Raw genomic sequence first — 19,032 nt, 5'->3', positions numbered from 1 at the left:
ATCATTAAAATAAAACCACGTCCCTCGTGACAGCGGGGCCTGGGTGTCCCCGACAGAAGGACCTTGAACACCTTCTTGTCCAGTGCTCTTGAGACCCAAACCTTAAGGCACCTGGCCTCTGAGCAAGTTCCCTATGCCTATCTGTACTCTGGGGTCCTATATGCTCCTTTGTTTGAAAAGGTGTTTTATTTTATTTTATTTTTTTAAGGTAAGCCACAGACCTAATACAACCTTCATCTTCCAGATGAGCAAATGAACCCAGAGAGGTTGGGTGATTCACTCAACATCACACAGCTGGTATGTTGAAATGACACGAGATTAAGTTGTGGTCTAAGGTTTCCAGGTTGTTAACACTGCTACCTACAGCACAGTTTCATTTTAGGTAAACTCTATACATGTGTATTATCCAATTTTAAACTGTGAAAACTACATTAGCATCCAGGTGACCTCTGTAACCAAAGGCAAAGAAAGGGGTAGGTGCAGACCTTGCGGCAAACCTCCCCCTTCTGTCCCACCCTCCCCACAGCCTAAGAAAGCCTCTCGCCAGGCAATGACCTCATCATTCTCCTGCACACTAATTTGAATGCTCTTGTGGGAGAGCCAAACAAAAAGTGAAAATGATGAATGACTCCGTGTGCAATGCAGAAGGAATGTGGCGTCCAGGGTCTCCAGGTGACGGGCGCCCTTCCTGCAAAACAGAACCTGCTTCTCTCCAGAGCATAAAGCAGAACAGAGGTATTTCAGAGTCATGGGCAGGTGAGAGCAAATCACTCTCACCTCCAAAGCAGGTAAGTGTTTTATTCGGAAGAAAAACAAATGTTCTAAATAAGTCACAAAGCAAAGTCAGGGAGGGACGGAAGTGGGGGAGGAGGCTTAGTTAAGCAAGAGGAAAAACATCGGCTTGATTACCCAACACACATTTTTACAGTTTTTTTTAACAAGTTTACAGTTTTACGATAACATATTTGCCAAGCCAGAGCTCAGCCTCTATCTCCATAGCACACGGGCATAGGTGCTCATCTGTCATCCCTGAACCATCACAAACACCAAATTCTAAGGCTATCTAGAAAGTTTCAACTTAGAAACTAATGTTAACTCACAGACCATCTTTTGAAAAACGCTACTTTTTTCTTTTAAATTTTTTTAGTTGTAGATGGACACAATACTTTATTTTATTAAGTTATTTTTATGTGGTGCTAAGGATCAAACCCAGCGCCTCGCACGTGCTAGGCAAGCGCTCTGCCACTGAGCCACAACCCCAGCCCGGGCTTTTTCCTTATCATCTATTTCTTACTGCCTCAGACCCTTGGAACCCAGTCTCCAGCTTCACTTTTACAGTTTCCAAGTACGTGGCTGTGAGCAGTCTCCATGCAGAGAAAGCACCCGCCTGAGTTCACCCGCTAACAGCAGATCAAGCAAAGCTCACTGACCACCCACTCTGTGCCACCGACTGTGCAAAGGGCCTCACGTGATGCTGCCCTTGGACTTCTCAGCATGTGGCACACTATGAGAGGGCTTTGCTATGGTCTGTCCATCAGAAGACGACACATCATGGAGCTTGTTGGGGGCTGGGAGCCAAGGACACTCCCAGGCTGCCTTTCCCAGTGGGAGCCAGATGTCTCACAGCTCACTCTGGGTACACCAAAGTCAAGTCAATGGGCCTGATGCTGTGGACCAACTCCTCTGCACCTTGTGGACCAGAGGGGGGGGCATTCCAAACCATCAGACCTGGGACCTAGACCACCATCAACACTCTGGCTTTTTCTGTAAAATGAACTGAAGTACAGCAAAGAAAAGTGGAGAGAAGTCCCTGCTGCCATCTTTGCCCACTGCGTGTTCTATCTCAAGCCCAGCTTGAGGATCTTCTGTGGTCGTTGGCTACTTGTTTAAATGTAACAGTGGCATCTGACAGAATGAGTCTCTAGCATATGACCAAGCAATTCTGCAGCATAATAAATATCTGAAATGTTTGTAAAGAGAGTCCAGAAAACACAGCAATCTCTACCTGCATTTCTGATGGGCACAGGAGGCCTGGAGTCTCTGGACGCAGGTAATGCCCAGGCACCTCCAAGAGACTCCGCAAACGTCCCAACAGCTGAGAGGCAGGCTCTTTGAGTCTGCTGTGACTAACCTGAGAAAGTGATGGGTTAAGGCTGAAGCCAAGAGAGTTTAATGAAAAGGGGAACTTGTCCCACACATCTTAAGGGAGATCCAAGCATGAACAACTGACTGTTTCCTCATCTTTCAGAGAAAGCTAGACTAAGAGAACACCTTTTTGGCAGAATAGTAACCAGCGATGGAAACTCCATCTCCAAGAAAATGCCTATCCTAACCCTGGGAGCAGACCCCACCCATTTGTTTCATGAACATCCAGAGCATCACGGCTGAAGGTCAAAGGGCAAAGTGGAATCGCACAAGGTTGAAAGGCCGGGAGCTTAGTAACCCTGAACTGTGCACCAAGAGCTTTGCAGATATATTTCAACTGTCCTCACCCACCCAGTGAGGCTCCTTGAGTGGAGTTGGGGAGACCTGATCAGTTCTATTCCCCACTGGGTCCAAAAGCCTTAGCCCAGGGTCCTGCATACAACTGGTGCTCAAGAGAAATTAATTAAGTTAGTAAACCTAAGGAAAAAAAAAAAAAAACAGCAGACTATTTCCAACTACATTAGACAGATAAAGAAACAGGTATGACCCAGCGGCTCAGAAGACTGAGACAGGAGGATTGTGAGTTCAAAGCCAGCCTCATCAATAGTGAGGTGCTAAGCAACTCGGTGAGACCCTGACTCCAAATAAAATACAAAATAGGGCTGGGGATGTGGCTTAGGGTTGAGTGCCCCTGAGTTCAATCCCCGGCACCAAAAAGAAAGAAAGAAAGAAAAAGAAACAGGTGTGAAAGGTTACCAACTCGTCCAGGGTTACTGCTTTAGTACACAGTGGAATTGGGATCCCAACCCAGGGCAGCAGGACCCATCCCAAGATCCAAGCCAAGAAGCAAGCCAAAATATTCTATCCTACATAATGTGCATGAGTGAGCCGTGGACAAGGACAAGCTCTTACAAGCACTTCCCACAATGGACAGCCTGCCACATTACTTACCATCTACTATTTTTCCTGATGGTCTAAAAAATTCTCTCAACAGATTAAGACTGCCACCACTAAGAACATTCTAAAGATGGTGTGCAGATTTGAAAGAAGTTCAGCTGTATTTTGTTTGTTTCATTTTGTGACTCTGGGGGTCAAACCTATGGCCTTGCACATGCTAAGTAAGGTAAGCCCTTTACCACTGAACCACACCCCCAGTCCTTTTTATTCTATTTTGAGACAGGGTCTTGCTAAGTTGGTGAGGCAGGCCTCCACCTTGCAATCCTCCTGACTCAGCCTCTAGAGTTGCTGCGATTACAGCATCACCACAGCAGATTTCAACTGTGTTCGAGCATGCTGAGTCCTGCCACAGCTGGGCGGCTTGCCTCACCTGCAGGAGACCATGCCCACTGCCCTCTTGGCTACACCTACTTGCACTTCTCTGTACAATACAGCCTGGGCTGTCTCAGGATGTCCTTTAGTTAAACCGTGGTCCACTGAAGTGGGCTGAATGTATGCCTCACCCCCATTCACATGCGCAATCCCTGCCCCCCCCCCCCACAATGGCACAAGGAGGTGGGGCCCTGGGGAAGAGGTCAGGTCATGAGGGAGCAGCCTTCATAATGGCATTATGCCCTTATAAAAGGGACTCCAAAGAGCACTTTCACCCTCTTTCCACAACTCCCAGAAGTCATAGTCTGTGACCCGGAAGAGGGTCTGCACCAGGACCCTGATCTCCAACTCAGCCCCAGAACTGTGAGGAATCACTTTTGTTTTCAGTCGCTTGGTAGATGTCACTTTACTCCAGCAACAGGAACTAAGACGTGGACGTTTAGAGAGAAACCCCCAAGGCTTGGTTCTGATGCAAATGTCATCTAAATAGAACCCACTGTAACCTTCACAGGTGGTAACAGCTAAGAAGCTTTGCCCCACTTTAAAAACTCAGTTGCAAATGTAAAATCAAGCTGCCTAGAACACTAAAAATGAATGTGTAGGCATCTATAACCTTAAATAGGCCACCAAATAACTCAGCTTCGGGGGTCTAGCTTGTGAAAGGTTAACTTATTCAGGTGTTGAATTGGAACAACAAAATAAATTTGATGGCGAACTTACCAGAATAACCCTTCAGTCGTGACCGCTTCCAAAGTCAAAGGCTGGAATTATATTCTAGCTTTAATTTAGAAGTAAACATTAAAATAAAGGAAAACTCTCCGATCATTTTTCACTTTTAAAGTATTAAATTGGCCCATAAAAAAAAACTCATGCTAATTATTCCAAAGCAATCAACTTCTTAAAAACCCTTTATTTCACAATTACACTAATACCCCATTAATTTGGGACACTTACCAAGGTATTTACTCTTTTCTCATTACCTGTGTGCACATTAAGGGTACCCCGATAAAACAATACATGCATTAATATGTAAAACATCAACAAAAGCCATCTGGAAAGCTAATGAATAATCAAGGGATTTCAAATTAAACTACAGAATTTTCCCTTAGTATCTTTAGGACAACACTGTCAAGTCCAATCTATTCACTTCGCCTCCAGAATCAATTTTTCAAACTTTAAGACAGCTCTAATCGCTTCCACCTGTGTCTCGGGCCTGACTCTTGACTGGCATGCTACCAGCCAGGGTGGAAATGTAGACAAAGACCCCTATTAGGATCCGGCTGTTTCTCTACTGTGAGGTCACTCAGCCATTAAATTAGTTCCAGCACAATTTCTGTCCTCTCAGGCTCGGAGTCCAGGGGAGGAGGGTGTGGAGTGGAGGGAGTTCATGGAGCAGAGTCAGAGAATGGGGAGATGCTCGCTCGGGACAGAGTAGATGCACTAGCACGGGGCTCAAGAGCAGGGCTGGCCCGAACTCTGAACTCAAATTTCTTCCCTAAATGATGGCAGTCATTCTCCCCAAGGAGGTTCCTCCTCAGAAAACTGGCCCAGGCCATCCCACTGTGTTCCTCTCCTTTCTCTTTGCTCTTTGTCATCTGCCTCCCGTATGATGTTTCCTCAACTAACACAGGCGGAGCCCCAAACTTTTTCAGTCCTCTGAGAGCACCAGAGGTCACTGCAGATAGCAAGCTGGTGATGGCAACTCGGGGTCAGAGGTGTCGAGTTGCAGGTGCATGGAAACCATTGACTGTTCAATGTCCCTGACCTCCCAGCTAAGGACAGCAAGGCCCAGGGAGGGGACACAGCCAAGGTCATGGGCTAAAGATAAATCTCGGTTCCAGCCTTTTCCAATAGACTGTGAGCCTTAGGCTGTGAGGAGTAACGGCCAACACACAGGAACCACACAAGGACTGCCTGACCCATCTGCCACTCTCCCCACAGGTGCCCACTGTGCCCACTTCCAGACAAAGAATGGGGTACACAACCTAAGGAACTATGCCATGCACCAGGATGTGCCACTGCAAATGTCTCACGAGGCGAGGATGACACCTAATCCACCCTAACCTCTCCAGCGCCTGGACAGTGCCTGGCTAAGCTCGGCAGACCTGAAGGCAGGCCAAAGCCTGGACAACCAAGGGTCTTGAAGGATGACAATAAACTTCAGAAGAAAATCTAATCTATTTTTAACAAACAAAAATAGCCAACCCCTGGCCAGTTCATGTACCATGCCCAGGTCTGCAAAGGACATTAATAGAAATAAGTCTGCATCCACCTGGCTTGTCACACACTTGGCTTCTCATGCAAGCTGTTTCGCTATCTGACAGAGACGTGATGTAAGTCACTCAAAAAAGATCCCACAAGTCAAGTAAAAGATGATTCCAAAAACATCAATGACCCAGTTACCCCTCATTCGAATGCTCCACGGTCTGGCTTGTGCTGTCTCCATGGCGGAGGGTCCATCATCACCCACCACAGACGACGCCAGGTGGCCCCCACAGTAGGCAGAGTGAGTGTGGGGCGCTGCCCTTCTAGCTGTGACAGTGAATTTGCAGAGAACTTCCCTACACCCCCCTCCCCCACCTAGACCCCACCACCACCAAGCGCTGGCATTTGCAATGACTCTCTGGGCTGCAGCTGCAGGACGGGACCGGGGAACACAGCGCAGCTCACTTGCCCAGACAGTTCTGAGCCCAGACCCTTGAGACTGTATCCAACCAGCTGAGCTAACTGGACCCGGAGAAATCTACCAGGAAACAGTGCAGGAAGAAAAATAAAGGTCTCTCAAGTCAAACAAAGCTAGCAACCCACAGAGCATAGGGTCCCGAAGATTTTGCCCTGACCACGGAGTGGGAGAAGCGTTTCGTGGCCGGGAAGATATGCCAGGGAAGATGTCTGGGGCGGGGATAAAGCATAAAATGGTCCCTTCTAAGCCGGGGAGCTGGGGAGCACAGCCACTGCAGGCCGCGGGGGGAACAGCACTCACTAGCCTGGGTTTTGTCTTTTACTTCTGGACGGGGGAGCCACAGACCCTCTGATTGCCTTGATTTATTTATCAGCAAGCAACTTCTGAATTTCTCCCTGCGGGCTCCCTCTCCTGAATCACCAACATGGTCCCAAGTTTAGGGGGTAGAGGCAGAGGTGTTGGTGGCTGTGGCTCAGTGCCTCAAGATGAGCCTGCCATCATACCCAGGGAACAAATGCAAATCGGCAACGTAGTTGAGCTGGATTTGTAATCAAAGAAGAAAATGTGATGTTCACCAAGTATTTGTCAGATTAGAAATTTCCAAATCCTCCTGGATTTATGATAACATAAGAAAGATGCTTCTAATGACCTAAGTAAGCAGTGAAACAAAGCTGGTATTATGCATCAAATAATTATCTTCACCTATGATGGTGCATCTGAAGACCCTGCAGATGTTCCAGGCCTCCACCTACTCCTCTTAGAACTCAGAGTACGTGCCTCTGACAAAGACTTCTACCTGTCCCGTGGTGTCCTCCTCACTCCTCTTTGGCAGTAGAAGGCTGAAGTTAGCTGGACTCATGGACATCTCCTACACAGACTTCATTTGTTTCCTGGTCTTTTTTATAAGTACGTTCCCTAGAGGAACAGAATCAACAGGAGGTATAATTATAAGAAGGGTATTTATTAGATCAGTTCGCCCAACCAAAAGCTGGACAGTCCACAGTGGCCGTCTGCAGGCTGGAGAGCTGGAGGAACCATAGCTGCAAAGTACAAGAAGCAGAAGCCCCAGAACAAGAAGGATCAACAGTGCTACCCTAGCACAAGACTGAAGGCTTCTGGAAAACTCCCTGGAGAATTACTGGTGGAGTTCCCTTGGGGAGAGTGAAGAATCGAGAGGATCACAGCAGCAATCAAGAACCCATTCAAGGGGCTGGGGTTGGGGCTCAGTGGTAGAGCACTTGCCTAGTATGTGGGAGGCATGAGGTTCGATTCTCAGCACCACATATAAACAATTAAAATAAAAGTCCATTGAGAACAAAAAAAAAATTTTTAAAAAGAACCCGTTCAAGAAGAACTGAATTGCATCTGCAGCTGCTTCCTTGTTCTTCCACCATTTATTCCATCCAAGCCATCATCCTATTGGTGGGTGCTACCCATGCTTAGGGAGGGTCTCCACTTTAGTTCACTATCCCACACGACAATCATTCCTAGTCACACCCTCAAGCCTCTTAATCATCAGCATCTCTTGATCCAATCAAGTTGACAATTCAAATTAACCATTACATAGGTCATAGGACTAGGTCCTGGCACATGAGTGAAAAGGTCTTGTAGAGTTTCTGGGAGAGTCCATAAAGGATGGGCACCCAGCCTTCTTTACTCTGTCCTCCCACTCACTGGATGCAGTGAGAATGTCAGTGGTGGGGTCACCATCCTGGACCATGCACTGGGGGCGCAGAGTGACTCAGGGGTCCCTGGTGTCATGGATCAACTCATACCCCTGGGCTGCCCATCTCAGCCTACCTCATTTACAGGAGAGAGACAAACTTCATGTTTAAGCCACTTTTATTTTAGGATCTCTGTCTCGTACAGCTGAACCGAATCCTAACTGACAGGTACCTACTCCTAGAAAATGGTACCTGAACAGGATGCCCCAAGTCCTGGCCTAAAAATGCAGCCTGACATGAAGGAGCTGGGCAGGGGTGTCTGGGCAGGCTGAGCAGGTTTACCATTGGGCACTGCTGTCATGCAGCAGCGAAGCTTCTGAGCAAGCCCTGGCCTCTGCGTCTCAGGAGGTAGACCAGGAGTCTGTTAGCAGTAGGGTTACTGCAAGAAATAGCTCTGAAAAATCTTCTGACACTGTGAAGTTTGAAAAGAGAAATGACTTCCAACTAGATTTACCCAGTCTCAAGAATGTGGGGAAAAAAAAACTATGGGTTTGACGGGGAAGGAGATCTCTGTCTGTAACCTGCAATCTATGTTGGAGCCTCCATGTCTCTGCTACGATCCAGCAGGAGGGAGGACTGATGCTTCAGCACAGAGAGCCCAGGAGCCTGTGCCCAGGATGCGATTCAGAGCTGGCCTCTCGCCCAAGCCCAAGGAAGCTGCCATTAAATAGGGAGAGGAGGGGACAGCAGAGTGCGGAGCCTTTAAGAAACCTGAGTTACTCCGCTGAAAACCTGTCTGCTGACAACAACTTTGATGGCTACTTACATGGAACCAGTGAGAAGCAAACCAGCTAGAGACCTGCAGAAGCCCTGAAGACACATCTCCCCAGACCCAGGAGGCGGGTCTACAGAAAGTGGTGATTCTTCAGTGCTCAGAACGATTCCCAGACCCCAACCTTCCCAGGAAGTAGCTGTCAGAAGCCCATCCTCTCTAGCATCCATCTCAGATGTAGCACAGGGACGACCCCCGCCCCCCCCAGAAGACAAGGCCACCACCCCAAAGGACACCAGATAAGAAAGCTGTTCTGGAGAGCAGGCCACGGTATGACCTCAGTGCAGGAGGCCCTGGAGACCAGTGGGCCCTGTTTCCCATGGCAGCATGGTACTTGGGTGTGTTGAGGCACAGAGTTTGTCTGAGTTGTTGCTGATGCTGCTTGTGGTGCTGGGGGTTGAACTCAGGACCTCCTGCAGCCAGCCAAGTGCTGGACCACTGAGCTACAACTCCGCCAAGCTCACCTCTTTAACTAACAGAGTGCCACGCCTCAGTAAGCCACACCCAGCTGAGAGGAGAGGCTATATATCTATATCCTGAATCTGAGCAAGAGGAAGTGTCTTCCCAGAGGTTTTTGTGGAGGAGGAAGAAGAGGCACATAGCTATCTGGGACTATGACAGAGATTATTGGTGGTTCCCACTATGTATTTACTCCTTCTTCCCAGAAAAGAACTCAGAATTTTAGCTAATACATGTTCTGAGGTGGAAGGAGGGTCAAAAAAGAAAAAAGATTTTAAGAACTTTATAATAAAGGCATGTATCTAGGGCTGGGGTTCTGACTCAATGGTAAAGCGCTTGCCTAGCATGTGTAAGGCACTGGGTTCGATTCTCAGCACCACATATAAATAAATAAAATAAAGGTTCATTGACAACTAAAAAATATTTTTAAAAAAAGACATATATCTAATTTCACTTCTCCAGCCTTTTGGGAAAAAGCTATTCAACAGTCACAGAAGTGATAGATATACAGAAATAAGCACTGAAGGAACCCAGTCTACAGTTTTGAAAATTCTTCCCGCCATCTTCTTGACCCATGAAAATGTCCTATATGATACAAAAAGCACCACCCATTTTTATAAACATTCAGAAGCAGTAACAATTCCACGTGCAGCAAATTCTGCTACCCAGCATTGTATCTATGCACTGCTGTGACAGTGGCCTTTGACTCTATCCAATGAACATGTCTGAGATCAGCCGACAGACGGGAGGCATATAAAAGCAAGTGCAGAAGCAACAGCTTCCGACACACTCCAGCCATGTGCTGTCGTCTCCTCTAGTGCACTGAACACAGCACCAGTGTTGCCTTCTTGGCACAGGACTATTTCATTTATTTCTCTCATGGTCCTGTAGTGGACAACTCCAGGTCCTCTGGGTGCCCAGGGGACCTCCTCAGATAGCTGCTCCTAACACGTTGCAGGCCCCCAGGAACCTCTTACCAGCTCGCTGACTTCTTAGGCGTCTATGAGTAACTTTACCCGGGGGTGTCAGGAAGGAGCCCACATGGACAGTGGGTGAAGGACAGCTATAAGAGCTAAGGCCGGTAACAACTACTTAGCATCTGCCCTGTGGCAAGCAGAGGGACTAAAAGCTAAGAATCAAAGCCGTTTCACTCTCCATACTCTGCAGAGACCAGACAAGAAGAAAAACAGATTCCCAAATGCCCTGGGAAAAGCTAAAATACTTTCCTCTTTTGTAATGACGAAAACTCTTAATCCCTCGGAAAGTTCCATTTTAGTACTGAAAAGCTCAACTATGCAGCTTCATGTCCGTCACACACTCTTACAAACCCATGTTGTTGGGGCAGAATTTTTTTTATTGGTTCTTTTTAGTTATACATGACAGTAGGATCCATTTTGACATAATTACGCAATCATGGAACACATCTAATTCAGGCCCCGGGAGACGTACTGGGCAGAATGTTTTTTTAAAGTTCAATACTGAAAAGAACTTACTGAGAGCTGTATTCACGTCTTTGTCCTAAAACACAGTGTGGACAGCAGGTAAAGAAGCTCGACCTCCATAGTTTTCTTTCTGAACTTCATCTCCCAAAATCTTTTGCTTTTTTATTTAGAAACCTAATTGTCACGGGTGGCCCCTCTGGAGAGAATGGCCTTCATTGAGCAGCAGAGGATTCTCCCAGGGTGTGTTCATCCGAGGGAACACGGTTCTTCCTTCTGCAGTGGGGAGTGGCATGTGGGCACAGCGGGGGGACCAGGGACACGGAAAAGATAGTTCTATGACAACACAAATTAACTCAGTCAACCAGAACTTCAGACGGCTCACACTGCCCTGCCTGCTGCACCCGCCCGCCAATCCTCCTACATCCTTTCCACACAGAAAAACGGCACTTCTGCTGGCATGCCATTACATTCCAGAAATTACTGTTCAGAACAAAGGCGAAAATATTTCCCTATGTTGATTACACATCTGTCTAATCATGCAGTCCCCCGGTGAAGGCTCAGAAACTGTGAACCCAGTTGTTCTGGGAAACCTAGTCCTTGAATTTTGGTCGTGCACTGGGGGAAGATACTTTTCTTATTCCCTCCCTACAGCCCAACTGTTAAACTAAAATAGTGTTAATTAATACTGGCCAGTGGGGAGTTTTTTAAAAAGTCCTTTTAGCTGATTTCCATGTTTTAATCTTGAATCAAAGTCCACAGGACAGAAGAAATAAAAAGAAAACCTTGCAATAAAGTAAACTTCAAACATCCAAGTGGGATTACGGAGTGCTTGAAAAATGCACTAGATGAGAACAGACCAGAACCATTTTCAAAATACAAAGCTCCAATTTATTTCGATTTAACCCAGCTTAGGTGTCACTCAAATTTGCTATCCTAATGCTCCTGAAAAAATCCTAAATTAAATGTTCAACACTGATTATAACCGCACAGAAGTTAAATGGTAACCTGAGTAATAACGCCACCTGTTAAATGCTTTGTTTTTTAATAATGTTCTTTTCTCCAAGGACATTCTGAAAGTCTTGATTAAAGGAAGCAAGACACAAGGCACAGATCACAACTTCCCCCACCCTCCCCCTACTCCATAAAACACAGAACTCTGATCCAGCAATTTTTATTAAACTCCTATTCCTACATTTTAGCTCTCCTCAGACAGGAGCATCTACCTTGCTAACAGGTTTGTTCAAATGTCTCATGTGCAACTACACCCCCCTCCTTTGCTGGGGTCACAGAAAACAATCAACACAAGAGGCTTCCCCGGAGCGGGTGCCAGGGTGCCCAGGCAGGACTCACCCATCCAGCAGATTCATGGTGGTGGGGGTCACTTCAGCAAACAGAATTATTTTTCCAAGCTGCTTGGTCTGCAGATTTTGTCGATAGATCTCTAAGTTAAAATGCTCTGACGAGAAGGCCTCTGCCTCGGTAATCACAGGTAGAGAAGAGGGGGTGATTTCTATTTCAGATGTGTAAGATGAAACAAATTTGAGGGACAGCTTGCTGGATGTTATTACTCCTTCAGGATCAACATGTCTCCCAAGCCACTGCAGAATCGGATCCCGGATTTCCTGTGTCATAAAAAAAAAAGGAATAAAAATGTTGTAATTTGGTATTTCATTAGATGATGGTAGTTTTTCCTAAAAACGCCATTTGGGTAATAAAAGTACTTCCTGATTCATGACCAATAAGAACTAGGTTAACATATTCTGTACATCTAAACTACTATACCATATGATAAAAATATACATAAGTGCTGCGTTTGAATTTTCATCCCCCAGAATTCATATATTGGAAATTTAATATCCAAATTCATATATTAATGGTATTTGGAGGTGGGACCTTTGGGAGGTGACTGGGTCATGGGGCTCTGCCCTCCTGAATGGATTAATCCATTAATAGGTGAGTTATTGAGGGAGAGGGTTAGTTACCACAGGAGTGGGTTTGTTATAAAAGCAGTATAGCCACCTTTTGCAAGTCCCCTCACCATGTGAAGCCCTGCACTGTCTCTAATTGCAGAGTACTCCCACCAGTGCAAAGGCCCCTCAAAAAGACTTCCCAGCCTTCAGAACTGTAAGAAATTAATTTCTTTTCTTTATAAGTTACTCAGTCTTGGGTATTCAGTTATAGCAACAGAAAATAGACTAAGATACTAAGTATGATTATATTATAAAAATAAATTCCAGAAACCAGGATCCAAGGAAATAAGGTCAGTATACTTCCCAACCTGTTACACTTCAGAAGTCACTTTCACGTCTAGCATTCACAAGTAATTCGCTAGTCTTCTGAGCATCTATAAAATATGTGTATCTTTTGCCCCACAGGAAATTCATTATCCTGTTTGGAAGCAAACAAACAAACCCCTAGGTAGAAGAAGTCACAGAATGCAAAGCACTAAGACACCAGACCACCAATCTCAGGCCCTAGAGGACTGCTGCTTCCTCTTGTGAACCAACGGAGCACTGGCCACCAACAGGTAAGAAACAAATTTCCACACAGGGAAAATAAGGGGACCAGGTGCAAATCCAAAGAGAGGGAGGAAGCCAGGACCCAGAAAAGACACCATCTAACCCAGACACAGGGCTCTCTATTCTATGTCCGAAATCATAATGGAGCTTGGAGGAGGCTCCCCAACTCTACTCCAAACCTCAGAGGTCATCAGGAACTGGGGCTTCAGGGGAGTCTTCATCCCTAGAGGCTTGCACGAAACAGATGCAGGCTCTTATGGCATCCTCTCGCAAATACCAGGTATTTCAAAAGGAAAAAAAAGTAACCTTCCCATTAACATCAAGAGTGTGCTCCAAATTCCACATGGTCATTGAGAAGCAGCTTCGAAGATGAAATTTAATTTAAATAAATTCAATTGATGTTCCCCCCTTCGGTGCTGGGATCAAATCCAGGATTGCCAGCCCCGGTTGATCAATGTTTAAAACTTATTTCCTATTTGCCAAAAACACAGAAGAGAGAGGGGAACAGCAGAAATGATTTCAAAAGGAAGCAATCAGAAGAAACCCAGGAAGTGAGATGGTACAGGTCAGCTGGCTGGACTCTTCAACAATGTCAGGAGGGAAAGGCCATGTGGTGCAGAAGCACAGGGGGGGTCCCATCTAGATCAGAAGGGACAGGAAAGACATGAGGAAATGCAAGGAGTGGTTCTTGATGGATTCTGGTTCCAATCAACTAGCTGGAAAAGGCTCCGAGAGACGATCCGAGACCTGAATATGGACAGTATGACTCCTGTCCATTTAACAGGTGTGGATACTACTGTGGCAAAAGAAGACACCCTTAATTTTTTTTAAATGTGTGTATGTCATAATATCGATGCTTTACTGCCAAACAGAAGAAGCCAGTGAGGCCAGTGTGAGTCACTGCTGAGCACAGGTGAAGGGCATGTACCTGTCACACCAGTTCTCCCTCTCTCTGTGTTTGAGGATGGGCATAACTAAAAGGAACTCTCAGAGTGGTGACATGAATATGAGCTACTGGGTTAGTGAGCTTTTCATCACTGTGATCAAAATACCTGACCAGGACATCTTAGAGAGGAAAAATTTATTTTGGCTCCCAGTTTCCGAGGTTCCGTCCAGGACTGGCCAGCTCCCTCACTCTGGGATGGAGATGAGGCAGAAAATCAAGGCACAAGGGCAGCGGAGGGCAGCTGCTCCACTCATGGCTCCCAGAAAGCAGGGAAACAGAGCAAAGCCCAAGGACAAAAAATAAACCCAAAGGCACACCACGGGGGACCTTCTTCCAGCAGCCACACCCCACCTGCCTGCGGTTCCACCCAGTACGGGAGTCCTTTCAGACTGTTAAGCCAGAAAGTGGGTTCATCAGGTTACAGCTCTCACAATCTGATCACTTCACCTCTTACATTCCTGCATTGGCTCCCACTTGGGCTTTGGGGGACACCTCATATACAAACCATAACAGCTACTGGAGAAACAGTGGGTCCAGCTAAAACATATTAGCAACCTATTCATTCTCTCCATAGGAGGAAGCAAGAGCATCAGCCAAGAGAGAAGAGGAGGAAGCAGGGGGTGGGGGTCCGAGCAGGGAGAAAACAATGTAGTGGGGGGACACGGCAGCAGCTGGAAGCACAGGGCCATCGAAGGCCAGGGAGCCTCGCACCAGGGGCTTCTGTCCCGCCTCACGCAGCCGCACAGCCAGAGGGTGAGGCACAAAGGCGGAGCCAAGGGTGTAGGTGAAACAGCCACTGGAGACGGGGCTCTGCTGTAAGGAGAATCCACAGCAGAAGCAGCACGAACCCTAAAAGGGAAAAAACTATACTCTAGAACTCCAAGGAGAGTAAGATCAGTGATACTGTGCTCCTCAGAGATAGCATCAAGAGGCGGGGGGCAGCTCCTCTGTACACTCCAACCCCAGCCCAGGCCTTGCCCAGCATGTGCAGGCCCTGGGTTCCGCTCCAGCACCATAGCAGAGAAAAAAAGAAGACGTAAAATCAAGAAAAACAAAAAGACATGCAACTAACTGGGGAAAATTATTGGCAATATATATGCCAGGAAAAGGATTTGCAGTCAGAATATTAAATCAAACTCTCCATATTTATCAAGCAGTACACAGAAATGGGTACGTTCTCTTAAATGTGAATCATACCTAAATAGAGGTTTTTTTAAAAAAAAGCAAACAGCAAAAAGACTGTGCAACACCAAAAATAATAACACCCATGAGGTCCAGAACATGAACATGTGACTCCAGAGACAGTGTACTCAAGTGCCACCGTGGGGGTGTAAACACTGTTCTGCCTGTGGCTAAGATGGGGCACACACGGCACGCTGCCCCGTCGCACTGCCCCGTCACTCCAGAGCTGTTCCAGCCATTTGTGGTCTTATCCCACTCAGTTACTCACCTAAGTCACATTACATTCACAATATTTATTATAGAATCTGTTGTGTGTTGGAGCTCCTTTGCCAAGAAACAAAGAATAACCGACCTTAACCTATAAAGGCTTTCTATCTCAGACACATTTGGCCCATTGTAAATAATTAGATTAATCCTGCTTCCGTCATAACATTGTAAGTTGCTAGGCAACCAGAAGCGATAAATCAGAAAATGAATCATCAAAGACACGGCACACAAGCCTTTTATGGGTGTCTCATTCTTAAACACTTTCAAGGAAACAGGAGAAAATACATGTCTACTCTCATGGAATGTATGTGAAATGATCCAACTCTTTTTTTTTTAATCTATTCAAAATATTGTCATTTTTAAGATTTATTAATTTATTTTTGCAGTGCTGGGGATCAAACGCAGGGCCTCACATACAGCGACACACGTGCTGTACCACTGAGCCACACCTCCAGTCCCAATAAAGTTTACTGAGCACTCAGATACCAAGCAATGCAGTGTACGCTGACGATATTGACCCCTGCTGGGCAAGGCGGTGCACACCTGTAATCCAGCTATTCTGGAGGCTGAGGCAAGAGGGTCAAAAGTTTGAGGCCAGCCCGGGCAAGTTAGCCAAGCCCCATCTCCAAAAGACTGGGTGTAGCTCAGAGGTAAAGTGCTTACTTAGCATGTGTAAGGCCCTGGGTTTGATCCCTCGTTCTACCAGAAGAAGGAAAAAAAAACAGAGGTGACCCTGCCCTGAAAAAAATCCTAGTCTAATGAAAAGGCAAACAAGCAAACATGAAATGTCCAGGTCCTATAAAGTCCACTGATTGTTCAAGTGTTGCAGAATAACATCTTCCTGAAGAAGCTACATTTTAATAGCAGCCTCCTTAAACCAAGTATCCTGAAGACATTAAGGAATGCAGCACTAATGGGGGACAGCTGACAAAGAGGGGCGGCAAGGGCCCAGACCAGACGCCCTCGATGTGCAAACCCTTGTCACCCAGTGTCTCAGTCAACCTCTCCCTCTCCAAGGAATCTTCTCTCCCCTCTCACTTTAGGAGTGAATGGTGCACCGTCAAGGACATTTACAGCAAACCCAAAGCCAAAGCCAACATCATAATAAATGGAGAAAAACGAAAAGCACTTCCTGTAAAATCAGGAACAAGGCAAAGCTGTCCACCCTCCTCACTCCTATTAAATAAAGTCCTCAAAAAATTAGCCGGAACAACCAGGCAAGAAAAGGAAACCAAAGGAGAACAAACAGGAAAAGGAAAAGTCGAACTCTCTCTGTTCTGATGATATGATCCTATACCCCAACACCAAAATCCTCCCCAGAAGACTTCCAGAGCTTACAAGTGCACTTAGCGAAGTAGCAGGATACAAGATCCAAATCCATAAGTAAACAGCGTCCTACATGCCAACAGAGATTCAGAGGAGGAGGGAATCAGGAAAGCCACCCATTCACTATAGCCTCAGATCAATCACATACCTGGGAACTAACCTGATCAAGGAGGAAAAGAGCTCTGTAATGAAAATTATAGAACACTGAAGAAGACCAGACTTGGATGATGGGAAAACATCCCATTTTACGCTGATGATATTGACCCGCCTTGCCCAGCAGGGGTCAGTATCATCAGCGCACACTGCATCACTTGGTATCTGAGTGCTCAGTAAACTTTGTTGGGACTGGAGGTGTGGCTCAGTGGTACAGCACATGTGTCCCTGTATGTGAGGCCCTGCATTTGATCCCCAGCACTGCAAAAATAAATTAACAAATCAGAAGCAATATTGTCAAAATGGCCAAACTAAGAAAAAGCAAGGTACAGATTCAATGCAATCCCCTTCAAAATACCAATGATATTCTTCACAAAATTAGGGGAAAATTTTTTAAAATTCATCTGGAAGAATAAAAAGCAATACTAAGCAAGAAAAGCAAAGCAGGTAGCTTCACAATACCTGATCTGAAATTATACTACAGAGCTGTAGTAACAAAAACAGCGTGGTGTCAAATAGAAACGAAGACCAATGGAATAGAATAGAAGACACAGAGCTGGGTGTGGTGGCACATGTCTGTAATCCCAGTAATTCAGGAGGCTGAGGCAGGAGGATGGCAAGTTCAAAGCCAGCCTCAGCAACTTAGTAAGGCCCTAAGCAACTTAGTGAGAACCTGTCTCAAAATAAAAAATAAATAAATAAAAAGGGCTGGGGATGTGGCTCAGTGGTTAAACTCCCCTGGGTTCAATCCCTAGAAATAAAAAAATAAATAGCACAAAGGCAAATCCACATACCTACAGCCATTTGCTATTTGACAGGTGCCAAAAATATATCTTAAAGAAAAGGCAGGGCTGGGGATGTGGCTCAAGCGGTAACGCACTCGCCCGGCGTGCGCAGAGCGCTGGGTTCGATCCTCAGCACCACATACAAATAAAATAAAGATGTTGTGTCTGCTGAAAACTGAAAAATAAAAATAAAAATAAATAAAAAAAAAAGAAAAGGCAGCCTTTTAAATAAATGGTATTGGGGAAACTGGATCGTTATATGTAAAACAAATGAAATTAGACCCCCCATCTCACCCTGCACAAAACTCAAATCAAAATGAGACTTAGGAAATAGACCAGAAACCTCACAACTGCTAGAAGGAAAGGTGGGTCAACACTCCATCATAGGTGCTGGCACTGACTTCCTTAACAAGACCCCCAAAGCTTAAAAAAAAACAAAAAACCAAGAATCAAAAAGCGGGATGCCACCAAACTAAGAAGCTTCTGCACAGCAAAGGAAACAAGAATGTGAAGAAAGCCTCCAATGGGAGATCTTGGCCAGCTACTCTTCCAGTAGGGGACTGGATATGTATCCAGAATACACAAAGAAGTCAGAAACTTAATACCACAAAAATAAATAACCCAATCAATAAGTGAGCAAAGGAACTCAAAGAAACTTCTCAAAAGAAGAAACACAAATGGCCAACAAATACATTTTTAAAATGTTCAACATCTCTAGCAATCAGGGACATGCAAATTGAAACTACACTAAGGGGGCAGGAGCTGTGGCTCAGTGGCAGAGCACTTGCCTAGCATGTGTGAGGCACTGGGTTCAATCCTCAGCACTGCATAGGAATAAAATAAGGGTCAAAAAATCAGGATGACTTTCAAAAAACTACACTAAGATTCCGTCTCACTCCAATGAGAATGGCAATGGTCAAGAATATAGAAAACAATAAATGCTGGAGAGGTTGCAGGGGAAAAGATATGCTGGCAGCTTATTGATGGGACTGCAGACTAGTACGGGCACTCTGGAAAGCAGAATGGAAAGTCCTCAAAAAACTAGGGATGGAACCACCATATGACCCAGCTGTCACACTCCTGGGTATTTTCCAAGAGATCTAAAATCAGCATACTACAGAGACACAGTCATATCAATGTTTATAGCAGCACAATTCACAGTAGCTAAATTATGGAATCAACCCAGATGCCTGTCAGTAGATGAAAGGATTAAGAAATTGTGGTGGAAGATGGCGGCGAGGGGAGTGCATTGTCCCCGTGTGCTGCTTCACTGTGTGGGAGTATGACAAGTCAGGACGGC

The 19,032-nt window shown here is 45.8% G+C and overlaps 1 protein-coding gene across 9 annotated transcripts in view; it reads right to left on the bottom strand.

Annotated features, from left to right (window-relative positions):
• Hlcs (holocarboxylase synthetase) overlaps nt 1-19,032 on the bottom strand; it is a 196,124-nt gene that overhangs the window by 102,259 nt on the left and 74,833 nt on the right. For all 9 annotated transcript variants that reach the window (XM_071615050.1, XM_027929202.2, XM_071615048.1 and 6 more), the window contains one exon: nt 11,905-12,176. In XM_071615050.1, coding sequence (XP_071471151.1) covers nt 11,905-12,176 — 272 coding nt within the window. The remainder of the gene's footprint in view (nt 1-11,904; nt 12,177-19,032) is intronic.

The sequence above is a fragment of the Marmota flaviventris genome, chromosome 8 (genome assembly GCF_047511675.1).
Source record: "Marmota flaviventris isolate mMarFla1 chromosome 8, mMarFla1.hap1, whole genome shotgun sequence".
In the NCBI taxonomy this organism is placed as follows: Eukaryota; Metazoa; Chordata; class Mammalia; order Rodentia; family Sciuridae; genus Marmota; species Marmota flaviventris.
Note: the sequence above shows the minus strand (reverse complement) of the source record. Positions and strands in the feature narration are given on the sequence as shown.